At 33.1% G+C, this 27,770-nt stretch overlaps 1 protein-coding gene across 1 annotated transcript; it reads right to left on the reverse strand.

Annotated features, from left to right (window-relative positions):
• Positions 1–5,684: 5,684 nt before the first annotated feature.
• On the reverse strand, positions 5,685–27,326 carry LOC145268021 (trafficking protein particle complex subunit 4-like). Its single transcript, XM_080123345.1, has 5 exons — positions 27,108–27,326; positions 20,992–21,166; positions 17,379–17,482; positions 12,598–12,724; positions 5,685–5,972 (listed from the first exon to the last, which is right to left on the reverse strand). Exons 1-5 carry the CDS (start codon positions 27,280–27,282, stop codon positions 5,903–5,905), a joined length of 651 nt encoding a protein of 216 aa, XP_079979471.1. The 5' UTR covers positions 27,283–27,326; the 3' UTR covers positions 5,685–5,902.
• Positions 27,327–27,770: the final 444 nt, after the last annotated feature.

The raw sequence follows: 27,770 nt of genomic DNA on the forward strand, positions 1-27,770 counted from the left end.
TGTTTATCACTGATAACTTTTGCGATTTCTACTTGGCTGGCAGCTTCCATCTCTTATCGGAAGGAGCAATGCCAGGTCCACATTCAGATTAGTAAGCATTAGTGACAGGTGTTGTTCCATGCTGAGTTTTGTTTTTTGCCATGTGTTGATTTCTCCTAAACCAGACAAGCATACTCTGCAGAAGAAAAGCACAGGCCCAAAGCAGTGTTGCATCATATGATCTTCCTCTCAAACCATCTGCAGAATCCATGATGCAATATTACCTTATCTGCTCTTAACTGCCAAATCGGTGCAGCTTGAAAGATCTTGCACAATATAAGGCGATAATGCAAAAAAATGCGTAAAAAAGTGAAAAACTGTTTTATGACCACATGCTTCGAAGACACGCAAAGAACAATCAATGGTTTTAATTCTGTACTATTCTACAGAGGTCATTGCGACCCAATATATTGGCTACTACTTTAAATCGTCTTACTCTGCACTATTCTTCTGTCTATAATTTTTACTTTGTTCCATAATGGTAGATGGTTTCCCTTTCCCTTCCATATATGGTCAATCATATCCAACTCATGGTTTCCCAGTGTTCTTCTGAGCTTCCTTTTCTTTGGCAATATGTCTTGTCTTTGTATATTATTTTATAGATAATATAATACCATTAAAAAATATATTTTGTAATATATAGTAAATAAGTAATCTATTTTTAAACTCATTCAACCCATTTACCATTATTCAAACCATTATATATAAAAATAATTTTATAAAATCAGCATTAGTGGAATGTAGACTACAATGTAATTTGGACTAAGTCACACTCTTCCTGGTGCACCTCAATAGTTCCAAACTAGAGCAGGCAATCAATTGATCTTATTTAAAAATAGTCGATTGCATTGATTTCGATGACAAAAAAAATATTGGAGCATAAAACATTCGTTGATCATCATTCAATCCCAAGCAACATCGGCTCTCCCTGCTAGTATATATATATATATATATATATATATATATATATATAAAAAAAAAGTTTCAGTTCAATATAAAGATTCCCAAGTTGAAAAATTGCACTTGAAAAGGTCATAGATTACATTAGGCTAAACTGTTGTGAAAATGACAACCAAGATGAAAACCTGATAACCTGAAGTATCAATCCTTATCTCAAGAGTTTTGGTTCATCTAAGATATATTTCCCTTCATCATTTAGAGATGAGTGCACTTAATTAAAAAAATAAAATTATTCAGTAAGAAAATGGAAATTTGTAAAAATCTATAACAGTTGGTTTAAATTCTTCGTACTACTATTCTTAGCTTACATATTTTTCTCACAACGTTTTGTACGATACAGCATCTGACCTTCCTCGGGTGTTTCTTGTTGAATCTGGTAATTGAATATTTTCCTTAAATAATTTATACATATTTTCTACTAGGATCACATCAAAAAATCACTCATACCGAAGATATGAAAACCTTAGAAATTCAACTTTCGATTCACTCCAGTTTCTATTTTAAGATTGCTTACAAGCTGTTCTCACTGGAGGTAGGTACGTGAAAGAAAAATTCAAAGTTAACATATCTCAAAATGGAACAGCTCAGCAGAAAGAGTATGCAGAGCCCATTCTAATGATACTTGAACCATCTCTGTAGGACAAATAATAAAAAAGTTACAATTCTAAAGCCGAAATTTGAGGCTAATTTTGGACAATAGAATCAATGGATTTCCTTAACAAAGTTGTGACCGATATCAAGATTTTTCTCAGTTATTTTATCATAACTTTCTTATTTCTTGTCCGATTTCAAAAAAACAAATATCACTGGAGAGCTTATTGAATGGAGAACAAGAAAAATATATTTTGAAAGTTTATTAATCAATTATTTACAAGATTAAGAGGTGAAGGGGGATGCTGGGGCGGAAGATACAGTCAATTTCTAAGGCAATATTACATCCCCGCATATGAAGTCTGATCAAATTAAATGATTTTTTTCTGTATGAATACTTTATCCTATGACGAGTACGTACGATGTATATTTTTTTAATATTTCCATTTTTTAATGTCATGAATAAACTGAAGAAGGACCGTTTTTTTTATTTCTCATACAAACACCAATAAATATAATTTTTTTTTACATTTCTCATGAACTTTTAGCATATAAATTATTAAAATTTCTTTTAGCATATAAATTAAAATTTCTTTTAAATTATTAAAACTTTTAGAATTTAAAGTTTGCAAAATGTGCATAATAAAAATATATTTATGAAAGTTTTATTTTTAATTTTAAAAATAACTCTAGTATTTTTTTTCATTGTAAATTGGTTTATTAGTTTATTATAGAAAAAAAAAAGCAAAGTAACAAATGGAAGAAAAAAAAAAGCGGCTCGAAATGATAAAATAGAAAAAATACATTGACATTTGATTTTGCCGGGGAGAAATATTTTGGTTTAAAGAAATTAAAATAATTTAAATCCTAAAAGTTCATTATGCTGAAATAAATTTTAATAATTTATATGCTAAAAGAAATTTTATACTTTTAGCAGGCCGTAGTCTGGTGTCATTGCCGTCGGAAAATATTTGTAAACAAAGTGCGTAGGTTAAAGATGGTGTTAGTGAAATTTTGAAAATTTTCGTAACGGCTTCACATTTTAGGTAAACTCAAAACTAATGAAGGTAAAGTCATATAGGCTTCATATTTCGCACAAATAAGGTTTAATATCTATATTAACGAATATATATATAGTTTCAAAACTATTACAACTTACCTTCAGGTCGAATAATGATGACTTAAATGACACAAAACTTCACTTCAAAAATTTTTTCACTTCTACTGAACGTATGAAAATAATTCAAATACCAGCATGTAGCGAAACATGTGTGCTATGTCATCAGTATCCGTGCTGTGTAGTTAACCCCCGGATACAGATGCTAAGCGCAAATCTATGACACATACCCCAGTGCACAGAATTTCGGCTTACTCAAGTTACCAGTGCCACTTAACCCTCGCAAAAGCCTTGGCATTTTCACATACCTACTGAAGGATAGCAGGTTATATCAGCCATGACATTGTGAGAATAACATCCTTGATGAGAACAGTAATCCGAATAATCAGTTCTCATCTACAAAATTGCAAAACATAAAAATGTTTTGATTTCTTTTAATGTCAACTTTATCAAAATTATGTCTTTTCAAATATTTCAAGTCAACCAAAAGTTTACAATGATTTTTTCGTTTTGACTCTTGTCCTCATCAGAATTGGTACTTCTATTTTGACTCCATTTCAGCCGATGTGCCCTTAAGAATTTGTGGCATATTGTTTATTTACAGTTTTTCTCCCATATTTACATATGATTTTTTGAGTTTGTACAAAGAAATGGTAAAGAAACAAATATATAACAAGTAAATGTTACCAAAGGCAAGATAAGTTATTCTTCTACCTACTTGGATAAGATTTGGTGTTTTTACTAATTTTAAAGTGTGTTATAAGTGCGAAATGCAAGTTGCGTTGACCACTTCAGATTAAACAAGAACAAATATGGTGCCATGATGCTCTTGCCTTTGGAGTCCTGAGCATCGATAAAAAAAAAAAAAAAAAAAAAAAAAAAAAAATAAATAAAAACTACTGACATAAACTCACCGAATAAATATCATTGGTACACTTATCAAGCGGATTTCTGTCAGTATTTTTTTTTTTTTTTTCACCATTTAGCCTGACGGTAAAATACAGTGTAATTGCCTTAAATATATTTTCATAACTTACTATCTACCCCTACTCGCGTATTGAGCACTGTTGAAGTAAATACTGAAAATCGATAAATAAGATATTATATCTTCTTCCAACATTTTATGTAGATACCCAAAATAATAATACCGATATCTAGACAAGATTAAATCTCCTCAAATTTATACCAAGTATTGCCCACATAAACTAATGGATAAAAGCATTAGTTCAGTTTTGTTTTTTATCCTGATGGGTCATTATTTATCCAGGCCTGGAGGCCACTCAAGGACAAGGGTTAAAGAATTACTGCTTGGTCGATGAAAACCATTATGAGAGGATTGAAAACAGTGGGTAGAATAGACAGAAGGAATAGATTATCCAAGAAGACGACTTAAATTTTTCCTTTTTTTTTTTTAAAATCAGATTAACCTCAAACAAGACATTGCCACATGGATACAAGGAACCATATTTACAGGGACACTACGTAGTGAGTCGAGCAGCGAGATGTCTGTTCACATTACATTTTAATTTCCACATGTCACTACAGTCAGGGAAACAGGAGACTGAGAGGAAATTCCAAAAAGGAAAAAACTATTAGAGTATGATGCTTTTTGGCATCTAGGGTCCTCTAACATGAAGGGATGGGATTTTGCTGCTTGTTGGATTAATCGAGGGGGGGAAGGTATTTATGTTGAGGCGGCACAAGTTCATCAGAGCACATTCCATTAAAATACTTGCGAAATAGGCACAGAAATGCAACATTGCAGAGAAGACGACTATGATATAGTCAGTGGGCATTGTGGTACAGTAGAACCCCAGAATACGACATTAATCCTTTCCGGGGTTGGGTCCTAAGATGAAATCGCTATATGGCAGGGCCTAAGCAAAATTTTATACAGTACATATTAAAAATTAATAACAAAATACAGTGCAGTATATAATACACACACATATAATCAATTAACATTATAAATAACACTGTAAGGCAGGACAAATACCATAACCAGAGGCCAGAAAAACATTGTATTCCACATCGTAACCTGGGAAAATAAATAAATAAATAAAAAAAAAAAACGTATTCCAGGGTTACCATATCCTGGGGTTCTACTGTATCTTATTCCACAGGTGAGATGTTCTAAAAAAGAAAGTTCTAAATAACAGCTTTCTGGAGGTTGAAGGTTCAATCTCTACTACAAGTGATTATAATGAAAACTAACAAATTAACATTTCATCATGGCTGACAAGAGTTAAAAAAAAAAAAAAAACACACCTGAAAGTCAGAGGTTACATCATGCGAATCATTGGGAATATAACAACCAACTTTTATCAAAATAATCTGAATAATTCAAATTATCAAGCTTCATCTTAGTTTGTAAAACGTATTGCTCTTAAAACTAAATATAAAACTAACTTACATTTATCTCTCTCCCACAGTGAGAAGATGTGGCACAAGGTTGAGAAAGTTGAATTTGAAAAGCCAGTTTCCTAAAGAGCACTTTGACTTGCAATACTGTCTAGGCAGCCCTGTCAACATACTCTAGTAGGGGCCGCTTCAGGCAATTAGCAATAAGCTAACCTCTTCTCAAAGAGTGAGAACACAAAGCCTGGGAGAACAGACCTAGAACTGTATAGGACCATATCTCAGCAAAGAGGGCCTAAATTTTAGCGTCTTTGGGACGGGGGGGGGGGAGAAAACCGCTGGCTGGAATATAAAACTACCTACAAAATAGAAGATTGGAATATTTCATTATAAACAATAGGAAATATCATCAGAGTGTTAATACTATTTAATCTATAGCTGGAGAGAAAAGAGAGATAAGTAGATAGCGGACAGAAGGACTAATTTTGGATTTTTTTTAGAAGATAATTTTTTCTTGAATTATTGTAAAAATAAGAACCAAGATGAAAATAGTAATCCAAAGTATTAATCCTCATCTCAAAAAATTTCTAAACAGAAAACAAAAAAAAGGAAAAAAAAATAAAAGTAAATATTTTATTTACATTTCCAATATTTGTTTGAATGAAAAATAACAAATCAGACAATTGAAATTAGTGAGGATAAGCCTATTTTTAAGTGTTGACGTTTGGGACCAGCCCAGATGAAATTTACAAGTGTCCAAGCTTATAAGGAAAACATTCCCCAACGTGAGGTGGTGAGGAAGGGCATGGCATTTCGTTTGGTCTCGTTTTATTTCGCTCACATTCCAGTGGCTGCACGTTCAGATTGTTCTATGCATGCCTGAAGATTGGTTTCAAATAATTCACACCTGAAAACAATGAAAAAAAAAATAAAATAAAAATAAACAAAAATTATTCAAAAAATTTAATAAGAAAATTCCTATCAAAAAACAAAAACAAATTCTATACTTTTAATGATCATATTGTTTTTAGATGATGTTAATGGTTAATAGATAATGATAAATTGTATTCAGGTTTTATATGCTGGCTTTTAGGAACTGACTAACCCATCTCTGACCAGGTCTTTATTTATCCCTCTTTCTCCCAAGCCCATTCTTATCACTTCCTCCCATGTTTTCCTTGACCCACCCTTGCCAACTGATCCTACTACCTCAGCTGTTCTACATCTATTAACTCAGGAATTCTCATCCATTTCTTGGCCTAGAATAGAATAGATTTAAGGTTCCTAAAATTTATATAAGAACAGCCTGTAAATATATGTGGCATAATGGATATAAGTGAAGGTTCAATTCTTAGTGAAGACAATACTAATACAATTACGAATGACTAAAGACGTCTACCTGGTGATGGAACAAGCGCAAGTTACCCTCATAGATTAAACAAAAGGTTCCGTTCAAAATTCTATAAAGATTTTTGAGTTTGACAAGATGTACCTGAAGAAAGCGGGAGGTTACATCAGCAAAAAAAATTGTGATAATAACATTCAAGATGAGAACAGTAGTCCGAATAATTCAAATATCAATTAAATTATCAATCCTCATCTCAAAAATTCTAAAAAGAAAAGAAAACATTAAAGGCACAATGTTTGTCTAGGAAATGTACCTATTTATTTTCCTCTTCACGAGGGCAGAGTTAGATACAAAGTCGGTTTTTCATGCAAGTAAATCCAATTTCCTCCAAAACGATCACTCTGGATTAGGTCAAAAATAAAAATTCGCCCTCATTAACCGAGGAAAGAAAAAACTACACTTCACAAAAGAAAGAAGATACTGTGTGTCATTTTAAATTTTGATGCTGGTTGTTTATTTTAACAAATTATCTCCTGTAACAGTGTGTGGATATGTGTATGGCAGCAGCAACAACAACAGCCAACATATGCAAATACTAAGTACGTGCAAAATGAATGCTGATGCTCAAATTGTATAAACATTTTGACCCCTCCCTTTATTTAAAAATTCACCAAAAATCAGGAAATTCACCAATTTTAATGAAATTTTCAGTATTTATCAAATAATGGTCATGGAATATAATAAACCCATTATTTTTATTTAAATCTTAGAAGAAATGTATTATTTTGGTTAAAGAAAAAATACCTTTACTAAAGTTATGGTTTTCAGTAGTAATAAAAAAAAGAAAAAAAATGACTGAATTTATTTTTGCTTTTTTATGAAAATAAAGCATAAATTATAACAATTAAAAAAAATTATTTAATTTTTACAGGAACATTACAAAAATGAATAACCCAAAGAAAAATTAATTTCTCAAACTACCGATATTATCATTGAATTAAGCATTGTTTATTTAATATTTTCCCACAAAAAAATTATAATTGAAAAAAATATTTCTACTTTTTAAATTACAGGTTTCGCATAATTTTTATGTGTAAGATTCTAATATTTTCCTTGCTTGCATGAATGTGAAACTTTCGGCATAACATAAATTTTACATAATCTTGAAAAATAAAATAAAAATTAAATTTAAAAACAGGAACATAGACAAATAATTAAATTAAAAAATGGTAAAAATGATACAAACGTTCAGAATGGGAATGTACGAATGCATGTCTTGGGGGGGGGGAAAGAAAACCAGCTCCCCTTAACTACCTGACGTCATTTTCAGACAGCCTTTCGACTGTCTGAAATTTTGGGCTTCTGTATAATCCATGTTTACAAAACTTCCGTTTGTTGCAATTTTGCAAAGGGCAGAATCTCTCACTTTTTTGGGCTAATTAAGCTATTTTTTGTACAAACAAAGTGTCTTTTGTTTTTATTTAATTCAATACCTTAGGACTTTACTAATTATCTTTGAAATAGACCCAGAAAAGTAATGTTTATCTTTGAAAGGATTTTTACAATAAATTTATTTAACTTAATTTTTAACTAAAATTTAGCTGCATTGGTTAGTTCGCAATGAAAACATTTTCTTTTTTTCACGTGGACAAATATGTTTTTCCTTTGAGAAATTAACTTTAGTTTTTAATCTTTCAAATACAATCAAAAAGTAGTCGGAAACCTACAAAAAATTATGATAAATCGGCTTTCAAAACTAGGCCCCCTATCCGTCCATTTTTGCCCCTACCTATGTATTGCCGAGCCATGTGCGAGGTGACATTATGGCGAGGAAGAAAAGAAAAAGATTATAAAAAGAGAAAAACGTGGACCATTGATGCGAGGAAGGACAGAGATAGATGTGTTACACATGTGGGTGAAGAGTGACAGAGAAAAGACACATCCTAAACATGGCCGGACAAAAACAGAGTACCACGTGCTTGACACGGCAGAGTTTTGTTAAACATATTGGAGTATGAGAAGACTTTTGAATAAGAGACAAGGTATTATGCTGGAAGTACCTGTAAATAAATGTCTGTTGTTTCACTGAGAAAAGAGCGATTCAAGTTTTTTTCATTTCTTCTGTTCCTTGTGATGTTAATACATAGATAACGTTATATTCTAAACAACATGATATTAATGCAAGGGGTACCTCAGGGGTCGATCCTGGACCTTTATCATTCCTGATATAAATAATATCCTTAATAAAATTGTGTCTGAGATTGGTTATATTTGCTAATGACACCACATTCTATAACAAATATGATGGAAAAAAAAACGAATGCACACATAATCAAAACAAATGCAGAAACCTTAGAAAACGACCCCCCAGTCTGTAGTGGAATGGGGGGTTGTAAATAGATGGTAGCATTTAATGCTACTAAGGCTAAGCTTCTTTCCTTTAACAATTACAAGAAAGCTTCTAATATGGCTAATAACATCCTACCTAAGAACTAATCGTTCAAACTCCTCAGCTTAACATTCACAGACATGAATTGGAACAAATACATTAAAGATGTTGCCAAGGCTGTTGCAAAGAAGGTGGGCTCCCTCTAATGTATTAGAAAATTACTCGCATCTGAGAGTATCGTATATCTTTACAATACTACCATTTGTCTATGCAGGGAGTGTTGTTGTCACATCTAAGCAATTACAACTGCACTAATCTCTCCCTTTTAGACAGAGTTAAAAAAAAAAAAAGTCTCCAATCTAATAAGTTACGCACTATCAGCCAAGCTCCAACCTTTGTCTCATCACCACAATGTTGCATCCCTGTGCCTGTTTTACAAGTACTTAAACGGAATGTGCTCTGATGAACTTATAGAACTTGTGTTATCTTGACATACATACTCATGACTAACCCAACAAGCTGCAAAATCCCTTTTCCCCACTTCACTGTTGAGGTCTGAAATGCCAGAAATAGAGATTCTCATATTTTCCAGGATCTGACAGACTTTGGAAATCTGTTCCTTGCTTCCCTGACTGCACTAACCCGCAGAAGTTTAAATGTAATACAAATCAAAATCTTGCAGCTCAACTCCCCACAGTCCCCTGAGTATGATCTTTATAAGTTTACCTTCACGTTCAAGTTGCAATATGCCTTGTTTAAAGGGAGAGAAAAAAAAACTTTGTTTTCTTTATAATTTTCAATCAATGTTGTCTTTGTCAAATTCATTCTGATTAAAAGTTACTGTACCTATTTACTTGTCTCTCCACAAGGGCAGAGTAAGACACAAGATAACAAATCTGTAATTTGATCGGCCCTCACCCTTTCTTCTCTCTCACAGACTTGATGTTGCTAGTCCCAGTCTTTTTTTTTTTTTTATAAATACTATTATGACGTGTTCTTCAGGACTGTCTGATCTATTCCCACTTTCTTTTGTTCCAACTTGTTTTACTAGTTGGTCTAGTGATCTGCATCAATTTGCTTTATACCTCATTGCAATACAACTTCCTATTCCAGCAGCTTCTTTCCAAGAACTGCAGACTTGTGGAAATCTCTTCCCGTTGTTTTCAATCTACCTATAGCCTTAGTCTTTTCAAAACAAAGGCCAACAAACATCTCCTGTGTCTGTGATAATCAGCTTTTGTTCATTTTACCTTCTTACACAAAGTGGCTTCATACCATGTTTGGAAGGATTTAAATACACAATATTGGAACATACGTGCACTTGCAGAATTTATTTTGTGCGAAAAAGTGTTCTCTTAACATGTGTGCATGCTTTGACCTGAACATTTGCTAGGTCTTCCAATCATGGAATAGGTTTGATTGCAACAACCGTTTAGGGACTTGTGTCATAATGTATTTGAATGACATCACCATAATAATAAAAATAGAAAAAGCCTTAAGCACTTGAGTTTTATAGGTTAGCTCATGTGATTCTTAAAGGATCAATAATTAAATTTAGCTTTTCTTCAATCCACACGACCTTTAAATGGACAAGCGAAAACAACTAACCAATCAGTGAGTGGCTTATAAATTCCAATATGAGTATTATTAATGTTAATATTCAGGAGAGAAGAAAAGTAATAGAATTTTGAACAAGATCAGTGTGTTATAGCTTTCTGTAACAAAAAGAAAACGTCTGATTTTCATAAAATATTTTGAAAAACATGTCATAATAATATTTGTAAAAAAGACGGACTAGAAACAAAAAAGAGAGAAGGGGGGGGGCAATCAATTTACAGATTTATTATTCGTATCAGCTTTCCTGTAGGAAACTAATAATTCTCTGATTGCAAGGTACACATGTAAACATTTCTCTGCCTGTATACCTTAAATCTAATTGTATCCAAATGTACAGTTTGTATCTGAATGTAATGGAAATAGGTTTTAAAGAAGCTAATGATACTTTCCTAACAATTATTCAATGGCATTAATCTATTAATAAGCGTAATTTGAACGAGTATTAACCCATATTTGAATCGCTCAGTGTGTATGATATCTAGCTGACAATATCAAGGTTGTTAATATACACTACCTAATATGATGCTGCACATGATGCTATACTACACTCTAATCTGAGCAATGTGGAGTAACTGTTAGTATATATATATATATATATATATATCAGGAGTCTCCAAAGTTTTGGGATGGGGTGGTGGTGGGAAGGAGGCATATTGCTGACTTTTTAGGGCTATGCGAGCCAAAATAAATTTATAAAAAAAATGACTGGTTTTAGATTGTTTTGCTAGCTTTGCTGCTTAGGGCAACTGATTCTCCAAAACCTTGTTCTTTTAATCGTTTTCTGAACAAAAAGAAAAAACACCACAATATTTTCACGATTCCATTTCTTAAACGTTTCCTGAATATTTTTATGTTTTCCATAAGAGCTTTGCAGACCGGATTAAAGACCTTGGAGGGCCAGATCTGGCCTACGGACCATAGTTTGGAGACCCCTGATTATATATATATATATATATATATATATATATATATATATATATATATCTGAGGCTATTCAACCTATACACACTAGAATGTCTAAGATTTAGGGTGGCCATGACACATGCATACGGATACTCTTCTTTCTAATCTTACATTATCCCGATCTTTAACCCCCCCCCTCACACACACACACACCTTTCTCCTACATTTCTATATCTCAACACAAACCCTTATCTGTACCTCTATTGGGTCTTCTTTACCAAATCTTATTTTTCACAACATTTGATGGGACCTCCTGATATTAACTCCTTGTGAGGAGGAAGACATGATATTTTCATTGCAAACTTTGCTTTCGTTTTAGCTGTATCGTCTGAAGAGGCCTTGAGTTACTAGTAACTAGTTGACTGAAACATGCTCATGACTGTCTAGCAATATATTACTGCTTATGTAAAAACAAATAAAGAGTGTATATATATATATATATATATATATATATATATATATATATATATATATATATATATACTACACATTTTAGCTCATTAAAAACAGGCAAAATTTATAGCCCATTGATTTAAATTATGACAAATTGATGGTTGAATATCATTAAATTTTTACCCATTTTTTCATTAAATACTAATTGTCATTGCATGAATACCCTAATACTTAGTTCACTAAACCTTATAATAACAAAGATCCATACAAAATTTCAGCCAGGTGGAACCAGTAGTATCCGAAAAAAAAAAAAAAGTGAAATGACAAACTAAGAGAAATATAATAAAAATATTAAAATTTGATTTTTTTTTTTTTTTACTATTCAGAAAATAACTTGATATCAGAATTATGTTTTTTTATTGTTGGGAACTGATCCCTGTGGTGTCATTGCTCGGTTGTTTCCCTTTGTTTTACTTGAAAAGAAGCAGTGAGTGAAAGGGAATCCAACATGCTGCATGTGTCTTAAAAATTTTTCACAAAATTAAAAATTATCTTTAACCTACATTTAATAGAAAACTATAGCTATTCATGTTAGTAACAATTTTTTTTAATGTTTTTTATGATGTAACATTCATTGTTATTTATTATATGTTATTAACTCTAAATTAAATGTGCAAATTGTACATATTCTTAGTTTTGTGTATTATTCATTCTGATGATATGTTTAGGATATATGCTTAATGCAAAACTGTAAGATAAAATAACCTCATAACCCAACAATACTTTAATGCATGTTTGAAAATCAAATCAACAACAAATTACCGTATTGGCATATCCAATGAGTAGAATGGATTTTTTAAAGCATAATCCGAATAGACTTCATAAAGCTTTTTCAAAAGCTGTTCAACTCCAACTTGGCGCGGATCTGTTAGAGCAATGAATTTTATGCCTGAAAGAAAGAATAAAAATTATTTTACTTCTTAATAACAAAAGGAGGAGGTAATCCATGGGGAGATGTTATCATGAAAACAGAACAGATACTACACTATTCCTTCTCCCTCAAAAGGAGGTAATGCCTGTTAAGATGTTACTACAATGAACAAACATACTACACTGCTCTCTTCTCCCCCCCACCCACAAAACAGGAGATAATACCTGGGGGATGGTATCATGATAACAGAATAGATACTTCAGCCCCTTAAGATATAATGTTTGAGAGGATGGTATCATGACGCATTACACACCCACTGTATCATTCTCATATTATTTCCCTCCAAGCAATGCATGTCTTCAACCCTCATAGGCCAGGTTTCACTTTCATACATCATCACACTACATATGCATGCTTGTTAGACTCTTCTTTTAGTCGACAGTGGTAACACTCTGCTGGTTGATAATGGCAGACATTTCATGAATTTATCCCTTGTGCTTGTGTGCATTGACAGATTATAATTAAGCTATACTGAATATTCGGCATTTCATCCACTCTAGGACTCCTCAGGCTTATGCGCATAAGCCTGAAGAGTCCTAGAGTGGATGAAACGCCGAATATTCAGTGTAGCTTAATCGCCATATATCTATATATCTATAAAAGTGAAGTGTCTGTCTGTCTGTGTGTGTGTCTGTGTGTCTGTCTGTCTGTGTACATTTCCCTACGCAATAACTCTGTCAATTTTTAGTCTATAGACTCGAAATTTGAAATACCGGGTACTGAGATTTGGGAAAATCGATGTGACAGGTGTCAGCCAGAAATTTGGCTGTTAAGGGGTCAAATTTCAACAATTTGACCTTTAAGAACTCTACCAAACTCCTCCGACAATTTTGGGTCTAGACACTTGAAATTTTAGATATAGGTTCCTTGAACCTGGATCTAACTTAATAAAGTGATTTGAGCCCGAAACTATAAATTTTAAGGGGTCATAATAGGGGTCAAAGTTTTAAAAAATTAACCATTTTTTTTGTTTTTTTGCTTTTTTTGCACAGCATACACCTCCAAACACCCGAGCAACGCCGGGCACCCCTGCTAGTATTTTATAAATTACTATATATATATATATACATATATATATAAGTTGGACCACACCATACAACACCTCAATATTTATCCACTATATATAATCTATAAAAACTGACTGACCAGGATGTTTATTATCTTGAGCGGACATAACTTTTGTGGAATTTCAAGTGGTCTGCTTTCCCATCATTTCTTTTTCATAAGCCAATTTTTTAAAAAATAGATTATCCAATATTTTGGGTTGTGGTCTCATCTCTTAACTCTGTATATAGTGCTCAATATCATTGATAGCAACATTATAATGAAGATTAGGTAATTTTCTTTACACGTTTTTATCATTTTTATCATTTAGTTAATATTTCGGAATTTTTAAAAATAAAAATTGACATAATTTGTATTATTTTGATTATTCAAACAAGTACTAATTTAAAATTTTTTTAAAACTTTTACTCACCCCCGAACAAGATTGCTACAGAGATGTAAGGGACTACTGTGAATAAGGAACCATTCTTACTAAATAGGGAGTTGAGCAGCAAGATGTCTGTTCACATTGCATTTAAATTTCAGCATGTTAATACAGTTGGGGAGACAGACTACAGAGAGGGAATTTAAAAGCCTATCAGTTTGAAGGAAGAAACTATTAGAGTAGAAAGCTTTCCGGCACCTTTGGACCATAACACTGAAAGGTTAGGATTTTGCTGCATTTCGGGTTGGTCAGGGGTAATTATTTGCATTTTAGTGCTGAGAGTTCATGGAAGTATATTCCACTGAAATACTTGTAAAACAAGCACAAGAATGCAACATTGTAGTGATGGGACAGTGGTTGGAGATCGGTTGACAGTGTGGGAGCTTGAAGTGATTGATTATTCAAACTATTGTTTTTATCTCTGATTTTATTCTTCCAATATTGTTAAGAAATAATCAGTTCTAAATGACGTTCTTCTGGAGGTTGAAAATGTAAAACTCAATATCGGTAATACTAAGAATACTATCACAAATTATTTTAGATTTCTGCTTAGTCATGGCTGACTGAACAAGAGCAAGTTACCTTCGTGGATTATAAGGATTCATTTGAAATTCTGCACCGGTAGAAAATATTGTGAAAATAATATCAGAGATGAGTAGTTTGAATAATCGAAATAATACAGAACCATATATTTTATCAAACTTTTTCATTATTTGAAAGGATATGTAAAATACGCCATAGATTGGAGTGATTGATATTTTCAAAACATTTTGGCTGTTGTAGCTTCCAACTTTCTTAAGATTTACTATGCTAATATAATCAGGAGTTATGTCCCTTTAAACATTTTCACGTTATTTTCTCCAAACTATATTAGCAACCAATAAAAATGATTCGCATCTGTTCCAATACTGCAGTTTATTTTTTCTGTCTTTGGTCAGTGAATATGAAATTCTTCAAGACTGAGGCAAATTTTAATTTTTATCCTAATGCATGATGCCCTTTTCTTGGGGAGGTAAATTTTTCCCACATTAAAAATAGAGTGTGTCTAACTCTGCCCTCTTGCAGAGGCAAGTAAATAGACTCTTCAGTTTTGAAGTAAGAAAAGAACTTGCATACACAGCATGTGATTCAAAATGCTGGCTGAATGTATCACACTCAGCTCCAAGTTTTTACATGGCCACACACTGTTAAACGCACTGTCATTAGATTTAGTTTCTGTACAGTTAAGATGAGACACCCAGACAGCTGTCTATTTCAGTATAATATCTTGTACAGTATAGTTTTTGGACAATAAAAAGTTGCAATTTAGTTGACATTGCCCAATGCATTCTCCATATTGGCCCTAGCAATACATGATTGTGCCTAAGAACTTATAATGCAGACATTTACATGTAATAAATAAGGCTGTTACTGTGCATCCCTTTTTTGTGCATCATATATCATGCTCCATTTTACACACGTCTTTGACAAATTTTCTCTGTGAAAAAATAAATGTATCTTTATAAATATAAATGCAGCCATGTCTTTATCATCATCATTTCCACCTCCATTTTGTCTTTTGTTTATTTCTGACTCTTGTCCTTAAGAAAACACCTAGTCAATACAGCGGCAGGCTACGTGGAAAAGATAGTCCGACACATGATTGCCATACAAACATTAAAATAACAATATAAAATGTTCTTATTTAATAAATGCATATTTTCGAATTTAGGAATCTTCGTTAAGATGTTTTTGACTAATGAGAGTATGATCCCCAATGCTATGGACGATTTTATTTATAACTATGGTTAGAACAATCAACCAATGAGAAGCCTCTTGCTTCATTAGAAAAATATCGAATTTTGGATTCAAGTCAGTTCGCTGTCAACCCTCATCTTGAAACGATCGAACCACTGCTGATCGTGACTGCCTTGATCCTTCACCAATTTGATTTACTACAGCCATATTTGTTTAACATAATGGCTCAATATTCAACACTATTCTACAAGAATATAAAAATGCACTGTTACCCGATCATGGCTGATGAAATGAGAACAATCTACTCCTATGGATTAAGCTGTCAATAATTTTCCTTTCTCCTTCTGTGTCTAAAACTAAAATGAAACTTCCATAAACAAAGTTTCTTTCCTAGAACTATCTGTCTGTGGAACACAATACCACAAGGCTGCTTCCTAGCTGACTACAACTGTTGTTTTCAAGTCTAATGTAAACAAATTCTTGTTGAGCCATCCTCTAAAATGATCAAATTCTGCCAAACTTCCACCATCATTAGCAATCATCATGGTGGTGTCGCACCATCGACTTGACACTTATTTAATTCTTATCCTTGATTAGTCTTTGTGCATTAATAAGTGATGATTATTAAGTAAAAGGTTCCAGAGTTCAACTAATATTCATAAATCTGAAACAAGATGAGAGTAGCAGTCAGAAGAATCCAAATAATTTAAATGCAGGTTATAGTTTCAAAAAGCTGAAAGAAAAATGAGTGCTAATGTGGAGTTGTAATTGTGGTTAAATAATCAAGTGTTTACTATGCTCCATTTCCAACAATTTCCAGGATTAAATTTGACACACTGATATCAAAACTCACTACCCTAAATTCGATAGTCTACTGTCAAAACTAGCAACTCCCAAACTCCAAAATTTGACACTCTGCTGCCAAAACTCCCAAATTCCAAAATTTGACACTCTGCTGTCAAAACTCCAAAATTTGACACTCTGCTGTCAAAACTCCAAAATTTGACACTCTGCTGTCAAAACTCCAAAATTTGACACTCTGCTGTCAAAACTCCAAAATTTGACACTCTGCTGTCAAAACTCGCAAACTCCAAAATTTGACAATCTGCTGTCAAAACTTGATACCCCAGTATCCATATTCAAAATCAAGGCTGTCCCTGAGTTATTTTATTTGAACTGGAAGCATCTCATTTGCATATGAGATGACAATATTGCCAGCATATAAAAAGAAGCAGCAGCTATTTTTTCTTTTCTTTGTCAAGAGAACAGGTTTATACCAGTTTTTAAGGCATTTAATCACAGTAATAATAGCAGGACGACAAAGAGAGAAAGAGAAATAGCTGACAGCATAAACATTTAATGATTTTTGTAGAAGTAATTTCTTACCTGTCATGCTTTGAAAACAATGCAACTTAAAAGTATCCGTCTCTAACATCTCAATTCCTGACGAACGGGATTCTGGTGACAACTGGCAGCTGATGGTGTACAATCTGAAAACATGGATACAAGAAAAGAGAAAAGAAAATTATAATCTGAAGAGAAACCATAAAAAAGAAAACTTATAAATACTACAAACAGGTCTGTCATGGTCTAATGGATACCATTGCAGACTATGAAATTGTGGTGATGTATTTAGATTGTGGATTAAATTCTCAGAGCATTTCTTTCCATGCAACTTTCACTGGCCAAGTTTCAATTCCATATATCATGTGGAAAAATGCTGCCAATGCATGTTGCTGTAGTTCTTGTAAAAAAAAAGAAACATGCTATATCAAAAGAATTTTTTGCCATTATTATTACACTAAGAGGAAGAGAGAAAAAAATAGTATGGTTCCAAAATACATTAATATAGTACTCTTAAAAAGTTTGATCATCATGGTTACAGCGAGAAAGAGAAATGCATTCAATTTTTCAATATGCAAATCCTGTTTTTTATAAACAACTTGCTTTATACTGGTCTATAATAACTTCCAGAAAAAGAAATGGATGTACTCAATATTTTAATATTAAGTTTACATACAAAATATATTGACTTCAAAATTATGTACGACACTATAACCTGAAAATATATTTTTTCTGTGCATGCTGATTTTATTTAAAACCAAGCTTTTATCTTTCCATCATCAACACTCTGATCCCCATCAGGCATCACTTGAAATAAATGGCTCTTGTCTTCGGGAGGCTCCATGTGTTAATAAACTTCTAGGTCGATCTTTACTTTTGATCTGAAATGAAACATGTACATCAAATCCATTGCCAAGGCTGCTGGAAAAATGATGGGATCATTCTGCTGTTCTCACTGCTGATGCAATTCTCTATCCGTATAAGACCCAAGTACGTCCAAGGATGGAGTACTGTTGCCACGTCTGGGCAGGAGCTGCTAGAAGGACTTATCCTGCCTTAACAGAGTTCAAAATAAACTTTGATACCCTTTCCTCTTTCCTGCAACCTCTTTCCCACACAAGAAATGTTGCGAGCCTGTCTCTGCTTTATTATTTTCATGGCAAGTGCTCATCTGAGCTCCAACTTATGGTCCCTCCTGGCCTGACTTTCATGAAAAACACAATAATTTCCTCCATTCTTTATCTGTGCCTAAACTTAAACATAGATTCCATGAACAAAGCTTCTTTCTTAGAATCACACGCCTGTGGAACTCCATTCCATTTTCCTGCTTTCCAACCGACTTCAATATCGTCGTCTTCAAGTCCAACGTGAACAAATTCTTGATGAGCCATCCCCTTACATAATCCAATTTTTCCACTACTAACGATTACTATGACATGTTCCCTTTGATCACTGTACACTCATTAACCCTTATCCTTGAGTGGCCTCCAGGCCTTGATAAGTGGTGACTCCTTTGTAAAAAAAACAAAAATGTAAGTAGTCATGAGCCTACATACTTCTGTTTGACAATGCAAGAATGGGCCAAAGTCTTTACGCCCTTAATTCTCCATGATGTATGAAGTATTTCCAAAGTTATGCCATGAAGACAGTGATACCTCAAGAGACTATTTATATGAACAGACTGAAACCTTGTATGGTGATTACTCTTATCAAAGAGCATTAGATCCAACCATGAAATTTTGAAAATTCAGAAGTTGAAATTCAGTTAACAGTCCAACCTTGATTGAACTTGTCAGGATTAAAGTCACATAAAATGCCAGACTTCATTGGCTACAATGTGTGTCAAGTAGAGAGTCTCTCTCGTGAACCAAACCCGTTATCGCCAAAAATGTTACTTTCACATTTTCTGTGACTTTGACATATTCCAAAGTTAAATCAGTTTTAAATTAGACCATCACAGATATTTTGACCAAGTTTAGTGAAGATTGGTCTAACAGTGTGAATGCTAGGCTATATCCAAACAAACAAAAACCTTAGTGACAAATAAACAAACTCAGCTGAATACATTTGTTGCATAATAATGAGAAGTCAACATGACAAAGAAGCAAGATAGATCCAGCCTCTTGGGTATCGAATGCTGAATTGAATAGACAGTTTTGTGGTTCTTCTACCACTCTTTTAGAGAATGTTCAAAAAAAGAGATTTATCCTAAGGAAGAATAGGTTATGCTAGGACAGTTATGTAAAGCATTCATGTTGGATAAACCATTGCAGAAATATAGATGTATTGAATCAGGTTAAGTAAGAGATCAAGCAAGAATGTATGAAGTGAAATTTGGAGACAGTTGACCTGCTGGACTGTAAGGACTAGTGAGTGAGCTTGTAAAATACAAAAAACATTTAATCCCTTGATGAAGGAAAAGTTCCATTAAATGAATGAAAAAGAAATATCAAGATTAACTTGGTATACATTATTATTTTTTTTTTTTATTATTATTATTATTTTTATTATTTTATTATTATTAATAATAATATTTTTATTATTATTATTTTATTATTATTTTTATTATTATTTCTTTTTTTGATTATTATTATTATTTTTTTATTATTATTATTATTATTATTTTTTATTATTATTATTTTATTATTATTAATAATATTTTTATTATTATTATTATTATTATTTTTTTTATTATTATTATTATCATTATTTTTATTATTATTATTATCATTATTTTTATTATTATTTACTGGAATCCTTTGAGATGAGAATTTGTGCATTTATTTATTTATTTATTTGTGGACTGTTATCCTCATCTTCAGAGTCATTATTTCACCACATTTCAGCCAACTCATCCTCTGGCCTTCTTCAGGTGATTAACTGTGACATGATAGGAATGCTAAGTCTCGTAAGTGTATTGCAGTGGTGAGACATGAACAATTACACTACTAGAACTACAGTTACAAGACTCTCATCCTGTCATGGTTAATCACCTGAAGAAGACCAGAGGATGAGTTGGCTGAAACAACAACTATGAAGATGAGAATAACAGTCTACAAATAAATAAATAAAATAAAGATGAATTTTGTATAAAAAAAGTAAATAGATCAACAAGAGAATAATAGTAACCCAGAGAAAATAATGGAGTTGTTTTTTTTTATTGCTTTCATTATTACAACTATAAAGAAAAAGAAAATAACTGTAACAACAAATTACTACAGTTCGTATGTATCATCAGTACAAAAAGAGACAGCTGCTTACAAGACCTATGTCGATGAAATGACTTGCAATCTGTTGGGCGTCAAAAACATTCCTTTCATTTTGTTTCAGTTTGCGTCAATATCTATGATAAAAATTATGCTCTTCCCCCCAATTTGTGCAGGCTTAAAAAAATTTCACAACTAATGTACAAGATCCAAGTTACCTTTTCTCTCCAGTTCAGATGAACCCTCCACATGACTGTACTAGCATAACCTATGAGAAAATAACGAATCGAGATAAGGCCATTAAAAAAACATTATTGTCTTAACTTATCTGCAGAAATTTCTGAAGGTTTCCCTATTCAGCTAACTATGTGCCATCTTTGCTTCATGAGTAAATTAAATAGAAAAAAATATTATATAAAAAAAAAAAAGGCAGAACAACATTTACTTACGAGTGAAACATACTGGCTAACATGATCTTTTCGTTGGTTGTTAGTTTAGGTCGGCCAAATTTGATGTTGATTGGATAATTCTCTTCAGCTGCTAAAACTTCTAGAATGTCTCTACCATCACGAAGGAATCGACCTTCTGATGCAATGCCATTAATTCCAAGAACTGTGTGGCCAACTGAAGATGAAAAAAAAAAAGCCAATAAAAATGTTATCAATTAAAAGGTCAATGTTGCTTGAAATGATTTTAACGTATACATACACGTCTAAATTAACCTTACCATGTTAAGAATGACTTTATGACCCTCAATTTTCACAAAGCTCGTCGGGTTTGTCCGACAGCTACCGTGAATAACCGGAGAAGGCCTATTGCAAGGTTAGAAATGAATGCGCTGTCATTTTTTAGCTAATAAAAATCTAAGCAGGCGACTTTTTCATGAATTGGAAGCAATAAAAATTTAACTTAAATCATGCTGGTTAGGGTTTAGGATTAGATAGAAGTTTACTATATTTGTAGAGTTTTAAAACTTGAGGCCAACCTTTTCCAGTTATTTCTGTCAGCTGCTGAGTGAACCTAAGCCAACTTTGTGGAAATTACAGATCATACAAGGTGTTATATATTTGCTTTGGCTGATCGTGCAATGTGTTTTTCAATCTATATAATTTCTAAAATCATCTTTTGTCACTGTTTCAATATATACATTTGGCAGCAAAATTAAGCACACACAACTGGGTTATAAAATATTTTCTTTATTCCCAATGACAACGTTTTTGATTTTAGTATGATGGTTGTGACATCAGTGAATGTTTGGCAGTGAAGAAAATTTGTAAGCTTGTCCTCGCTCTGTGACCAACTCTCTTTGGCCTGTCCACTTTCTGTTATCGATTTATATAGGCATTCTTTCATTCTGGAATGTTTATATTTCCCATTGTCTATTGTTCTACTTCTTTGACCAATATTTCTCACAGATTTCTGGTCAAATTATGCATTTCAATAGACAATGGTGGAAGTTTTGCATTCCTCAAATGGAATTAATTTGCATGTGTGCAACCCATCGAATGCTTTTCTTTACAGGGTCACCTGCCAAATATCAAACACAATGCATAAGTACCTGATATTCTAAATAATTATGTTACTGTATTTTCAACATTATTTATATATCAAAATAAAAAATAAATAAAACATGGTTTAAGTAAAAATAAGTTGCTTGGAAGTAAACGATTTTTAACTTTAAATCAAGTGACTGTGGGGTATATGGTTAGAAAAAAAAAAAGAAAAAACATACTGGGCGTATCTGCATCATTCTTTGGGAAAGAAGAAGGAAAGGATGGTTAGCTCATTTATATACACGAAGGGCATCTTAGGAAGGCAGGGCATGATGAGAGAAGCTATTTTTCTTTCCTGTCTCTTCCTTTTTTTTTTTTCTTCTAACCATATACCCCACACGCCCCCAATAAGACACTTCATAATCCTTCATCCAAGCAGGCCTCCTCCTCTCATGTTGAGGCCTCTGGGGGAGAACTTCTTGCGCGTTGACGCTTTCAGGTTCACTACAGACATTCTCGTCCAGTTGTAAAGAACCACAATGTAGGGCTAAGTCGAATTGGTGTGCATCGTTAGCTTCTTGGTGGATCTCGACTTCCTCCTCTTCACTGCCATCACTGCACACCGGCAGGGTTATACGATGCAGGTCTAGGATATGCCGGGGAACACCATTCACCATCATGTTGTTCTTCGACTGCGTTCCCATTACGACCCCCCCTCCCCCAGCGAGTGGTACATTTTGCATTGGGGGGCTTCACCCACACCTCCTCGCCCACTTTAATGGTAGCTTCTTCACCCTCAATTCCTACCGTTTTGTTGCACGGATGCCGCCACTTATATGCGAAGATGGCTCTATGAGGCACAGTTGTCTCATCTTGTCTGGTTTTCGGTGAGATGTTGTACCAAAACACCGCCTCCATGGGTGAAATGTTGCCTTTTTCCGCAGCAGCCTTGATGGTGTGAGGATTCCTCTCCACTATCCCATTGCCACTCGGCCGATACACTGCCCTAAAAAATTGCCTTACTCCCAACTTGCGGTGTGACATTGGTGGTGAGAGGTCAGGTGTGGTCGATTGGAAAAAAAGAGGGCAGAAACATGCTGTTGGGAGAGCGCTTTGTATCGATTAGAGTGACTGAAATAGGAATTGAACCAAGTTATGTAGTGTTACTCATTAAGCGTTTCGGTTATTCTTAATATCAAAGTGTTATAATTGTTCAGTCTCAGGAGGAGGTTATCCTCTTACGCATTACCTCCTCCTTTCTGAAGGCGGTGGCTTTATTTTCTGTCACATGAGGAAGGTGGGGAGTACCGATGGAACTATAAAGCTTATTTTTTGTTAATGTTTCTAATCTGGTGCTTCTTTTTGGGGAGCTGGATTTTCCTGCAAGTAAATAAATGGGGAAAACAACAAAGCTTAGAATTTCAGTACTTTCGGAGATTTATGTAGCTCCCTGGCAAACAAAAAGATTTTTTTATTTGCAAACAATTTGTATATTATTTTCTAGATTGCCCAGAAGAGGACAATTTTTTTTTCCTGTGGAGAGGTAGGTGGAGGGAAGAAGAAGACAGAACTTCTACAGAATTTGAACTGAACCAAACTATTGCCGAACTAACTCTAAAATTTAGGGTATTTATGCAGAATAGACCTTGCTGAAATAATGACATTATTTAGAAACCCATTCTTAACATGGGGAGGGGAGGGCGTTATGTAACTGTTTTGTACTTTCACCTAACAATTTAAAAAAACAAAACATACCATAAAATAGCACATTCTGTATTCTACATAAGTACTAAACTTAGATTAGGGTTTTAAAAAAGGTAATGTTAAAAGTTTGCAGTCAGAAAAGAGCGCGAATAAAAAATAATATTGTTGTTAAAAAATGGTTTTCATGTTGTTGTTAATTTATATTATCAATAAATGTTATCAAATGAGGAATTATTTAAAGTAAAATTTTGAGTTTCATCTTTAGATAAACACGACATCAGGTCAAATTCAGTGTCCATTTTGGTTTGATTTAGTTTATTCAGATAATGTTGACATTTCAAATATGCTTTTATCAATTTTACATAAATACTGTTGAAAATTCTCAGACACTAAAGTAGTGGATAAATCAGAGTGGGGTCTGGTGCTAAGGTTGCGAAATATTCCTAAATTGCTACTCCCAGCTCTGTCAGGAGTCAAGAAACACAAGACTATAAATAATAAACCTGTGCGTCCGAACTCTAGTGAACGTAACAAATTAAGTTTCTCTAGAAGTAACCGTCATCAGAACTTCTCAAAAAGTTCCAGAAGTAAGCCACAGAAAGAGCACGTTACCCACCCAATTAGTTTGGTGTATAGGTAACGGAAATACACCAAGATATTTTCTGGCGGACAAGATGCTCCAAATGGACTCACTCAAGGACTCAGCTCAAAGACTGCCACTCATAAAGATTCCTGCTGGAAGGAAGCAATGCTCTTAAATTAAAGCTGTCACATATGCAAATCACTTCCAGCCAGCAAGTATAGAGCCAATATGTCACCAGGTCTTGCGAAGTCAAAAGAGAAGTTGACCCTCCTCTGACCTCCAACTTTCTCAAGTCCAGGGAATTGTTTAATTTATTTTTCTTGCAATGCTAAAAGGATTTTAAATGGAAATGGTTCTTTATTTAGTAATGCTTAGCAAAAAACAAAACAAAACTATTTTCAATGCCTACATGACATTTTGGTGCATATTTTTAAATAGTATTTTCATGTTAAATTTAAGTTTCACAGTATCTTTTTTATAAATTAAATTATTAGGTGGAAGCACAGAATACTTATAAAATACTCTCCCCTCCCATATTAAGAATGGCTTTCGAAATAATGTTATTATTTCAGCGCGGTACCAAAAATACATAAGTACCAAAATTTTTCTCTCATTCTTCTTTGACCGTGATCTTTAAAAAACTATTCTTTTTTTTTTTTTGGTGGGAGGGGGGGGGGGTCTGCTTCCATGTAGACTTAGGGTTAGGATTAGATATACAGAATAACTAACACCATCCTCTCATTTTACAAAGAATTCCGGGCAGTTATTACTATACACAACAAAACGAAAAAGTGGCCAAGATAACAAATATATAACAAAATAAATGTTAGCAAAAGCAAGATGTTACTCTTTAACTACGTGGATGAGTTTGGTTTTGTGTTTTAACTTATTTTAAAGTGTTTTTTTTCCTTAATTCGAAGCACACTATTTCGTTTTGTTGGCTATAGTAATAAACGCCCAGAGTTTCTAAATAATTAATAATACTTAAAACAACAACAGCATAAACAAACTCATTCTTGACAGGAGGAGGTGAGGCTTTGCTAGCTGTTCTGTTCCTACATCGATTGAGGAGGAGGCCGATAAATTGGAATTAGATATATTTAAGACGAAGAAGGCAAAGAATTGGATTTGTATTACTGTACACATAGATTCGAAAAAGTTGTCAAAAAAACAAATATATAACAAATAAGTGTTATCAAAGGCAAGATAAGTTACTTTTCTACCAAACTGGATATATTTTTCGTGTTTTTAGTCAATGTAACATGTTTATTCAGCTCGAAAACCATACAGTGTTTAGCGATATATTGGAAAATTCAAAATGGCGTCTGACTCTCTCGTTAACACGGTAAGTTTGGGAAAAGGTGCTATAAATATAAAACTAGACAAAATACTGTTAGAAACTCGCTCAATATATGTTACCGCGACATAGGTTGACATATATTCGGTGGGTTTTTAATAGTAGTTTGTCTAGTTTATTATTTATAACACCTTTTCCCAAACTTACCGTGTTAAAAAGAGAGTCTGGCGCCATCTTGAATTTTCCAATACATCGGTAAACACTGTATGTTTTGGGGGCTGAATAAACATGTTACATTGACTAAAAACACGAAAAATATATCCAGTTTGGTAGAAAAGTAACTTATCTTGCCTTTGATAACATTTATTTGTTATATATTTGTTTTTTTGACAACTTTTTCGAATCTATATGTACAGTAATACAAACCCCAAAGAATTAATAGGAAACGGTGTTGCCAAAAGTGGGAGATGTTATGTTCATTTCACCTTTTTTCATGTATGTCGACCAATTTGTCGTCTGCATATCTCTATTACGTTCATGATTTGTCGCAAAAACTCGGAAATCTCTGTTAAATTCTTACAGGTCTTTTCTGCACAAATACCCTTATTATTTAATAGTAACAGCGTAATATGAAGTACCATCAAACTTATGCGTATTCGACAGTTTAAAGGCTTTACCTATTTCGTTTATTTTTTGTAAACAAACCAATTTTAATTGTTTGTTAATAGTTACTTCGTGACTCTTCAAAAGCAAACTGTCAAATAAAATGTCATGGCTTTAAAATTCTTAGCAAATTCTCATTTAATAAAAACATTGAACGTTTTGGGAGCTTTTTTATTCCTTGGCCTTCGGGCCAAGATAGATCACATAATTCTTGTTTATTACTTATTTGTGTTATTTATATATGTATTATTTAACCGACCAAAAAGAAATTGGAGTTTTTTTTTTTTTTTTAATTGTTAGTTATTTCTTTAATTTTCAGTGAATTTAATTCAAGTACGCATGGAAAAAAAAATTTAATAATTTTATTTCGGTACTTGTACAGTTTAATCAAGGCATTAAATAAATGAAAATATTGATAAAAAAAAATGTTATATTGTACGTACCCGTTACGGAATTAAGTTCTCCGGGGCGGGGATATCACTTAATTTGAAACTGCATGATCAAAATAAGTGATTTTCTTCCGGAGAACTTAATTCCATAACGGATACGTACAATATAACATTTTTTCTCAATATTTTCATTTTTTAATGTCTTGATTAAACTGTACAAGTACCATCCTTTATGTAAAATTGTTAAGTGAAAATAGAGAATAGTTAGGACCCCCCCTCATGCTAAGAATGGCTTTCTAAATAATAACGGTACGGTAACAAAAATACACAAGAACTATATACAATACAAACATGTAATTAATTAACTGTTAATTACAGACAAAAAATAGTGTCAGGGAGAAATAAATCGATATGACGTGTGTGAAAGGAGACAAACCTTTAATGGCATCTCTCTCCCCGAAAGCAACAACTACTTTATCATCATGTACTTTGAGAACAACTTCTAATGGAAAGCCGAACGTTTTCTCCACTTCTGGACGAGCACAGTTGTGGTCATATTGGTAAATAAGTCCACCAGCCTTGTTAATAATATAAACACTCAAGACAGCCATCTTTTTTCTCCAGTCAACAAGCGGCCGCGTCAATAGACCAGATTACTACAGAGGATTCAGACGAACAGACAGTAGTAGGAGGCAAAAAAATACCCATGATAATTTTCCCAGGTATCTATCAGTAAGCTATACTGGTAAATTTGTTGATGAACATTTTTAATTAAATCCGCCCTCCAAGAAAATGAGATTCTACCTTTTTATAGGCGATTACGTGCAAAACTGGGTGTATCAGAAATTTGGAGGAATTTTTGACACCCCTAACAGAAAATTGCGATTAAAATATAAAAAAAAATCGTATTTTCTCTTTTTAAAGTGGGTTGTTTATACGAATATACTTCCAAAATAAACTATTAAAATTGTTTAAAAAATAATAGAAATATTATTTTTTTATTTAAAAAAAAACAGGGTTTACAAAATGCCGGCACGCCTTCATGCAGCCATTTTTTTACGTAATGAAATCAATTGAATTTTACGAGTTAAATATTTTT

The sequence above is a fragment of the Euprymna scolopes genome, chromosome 4 (assembly GCF_053919585.1).
Source record: "Euprymna scolopes isolate OS-2025 chromosome 4, ASM5391958v1, whole genome shotgun sequence".
Taxonomy (NCBI): Eukaryota; Metazoa; Mollusca; class Cephalopoda; order Sepiida; family Sepiolidae; genus Euprymna; species Euprymna scolopes.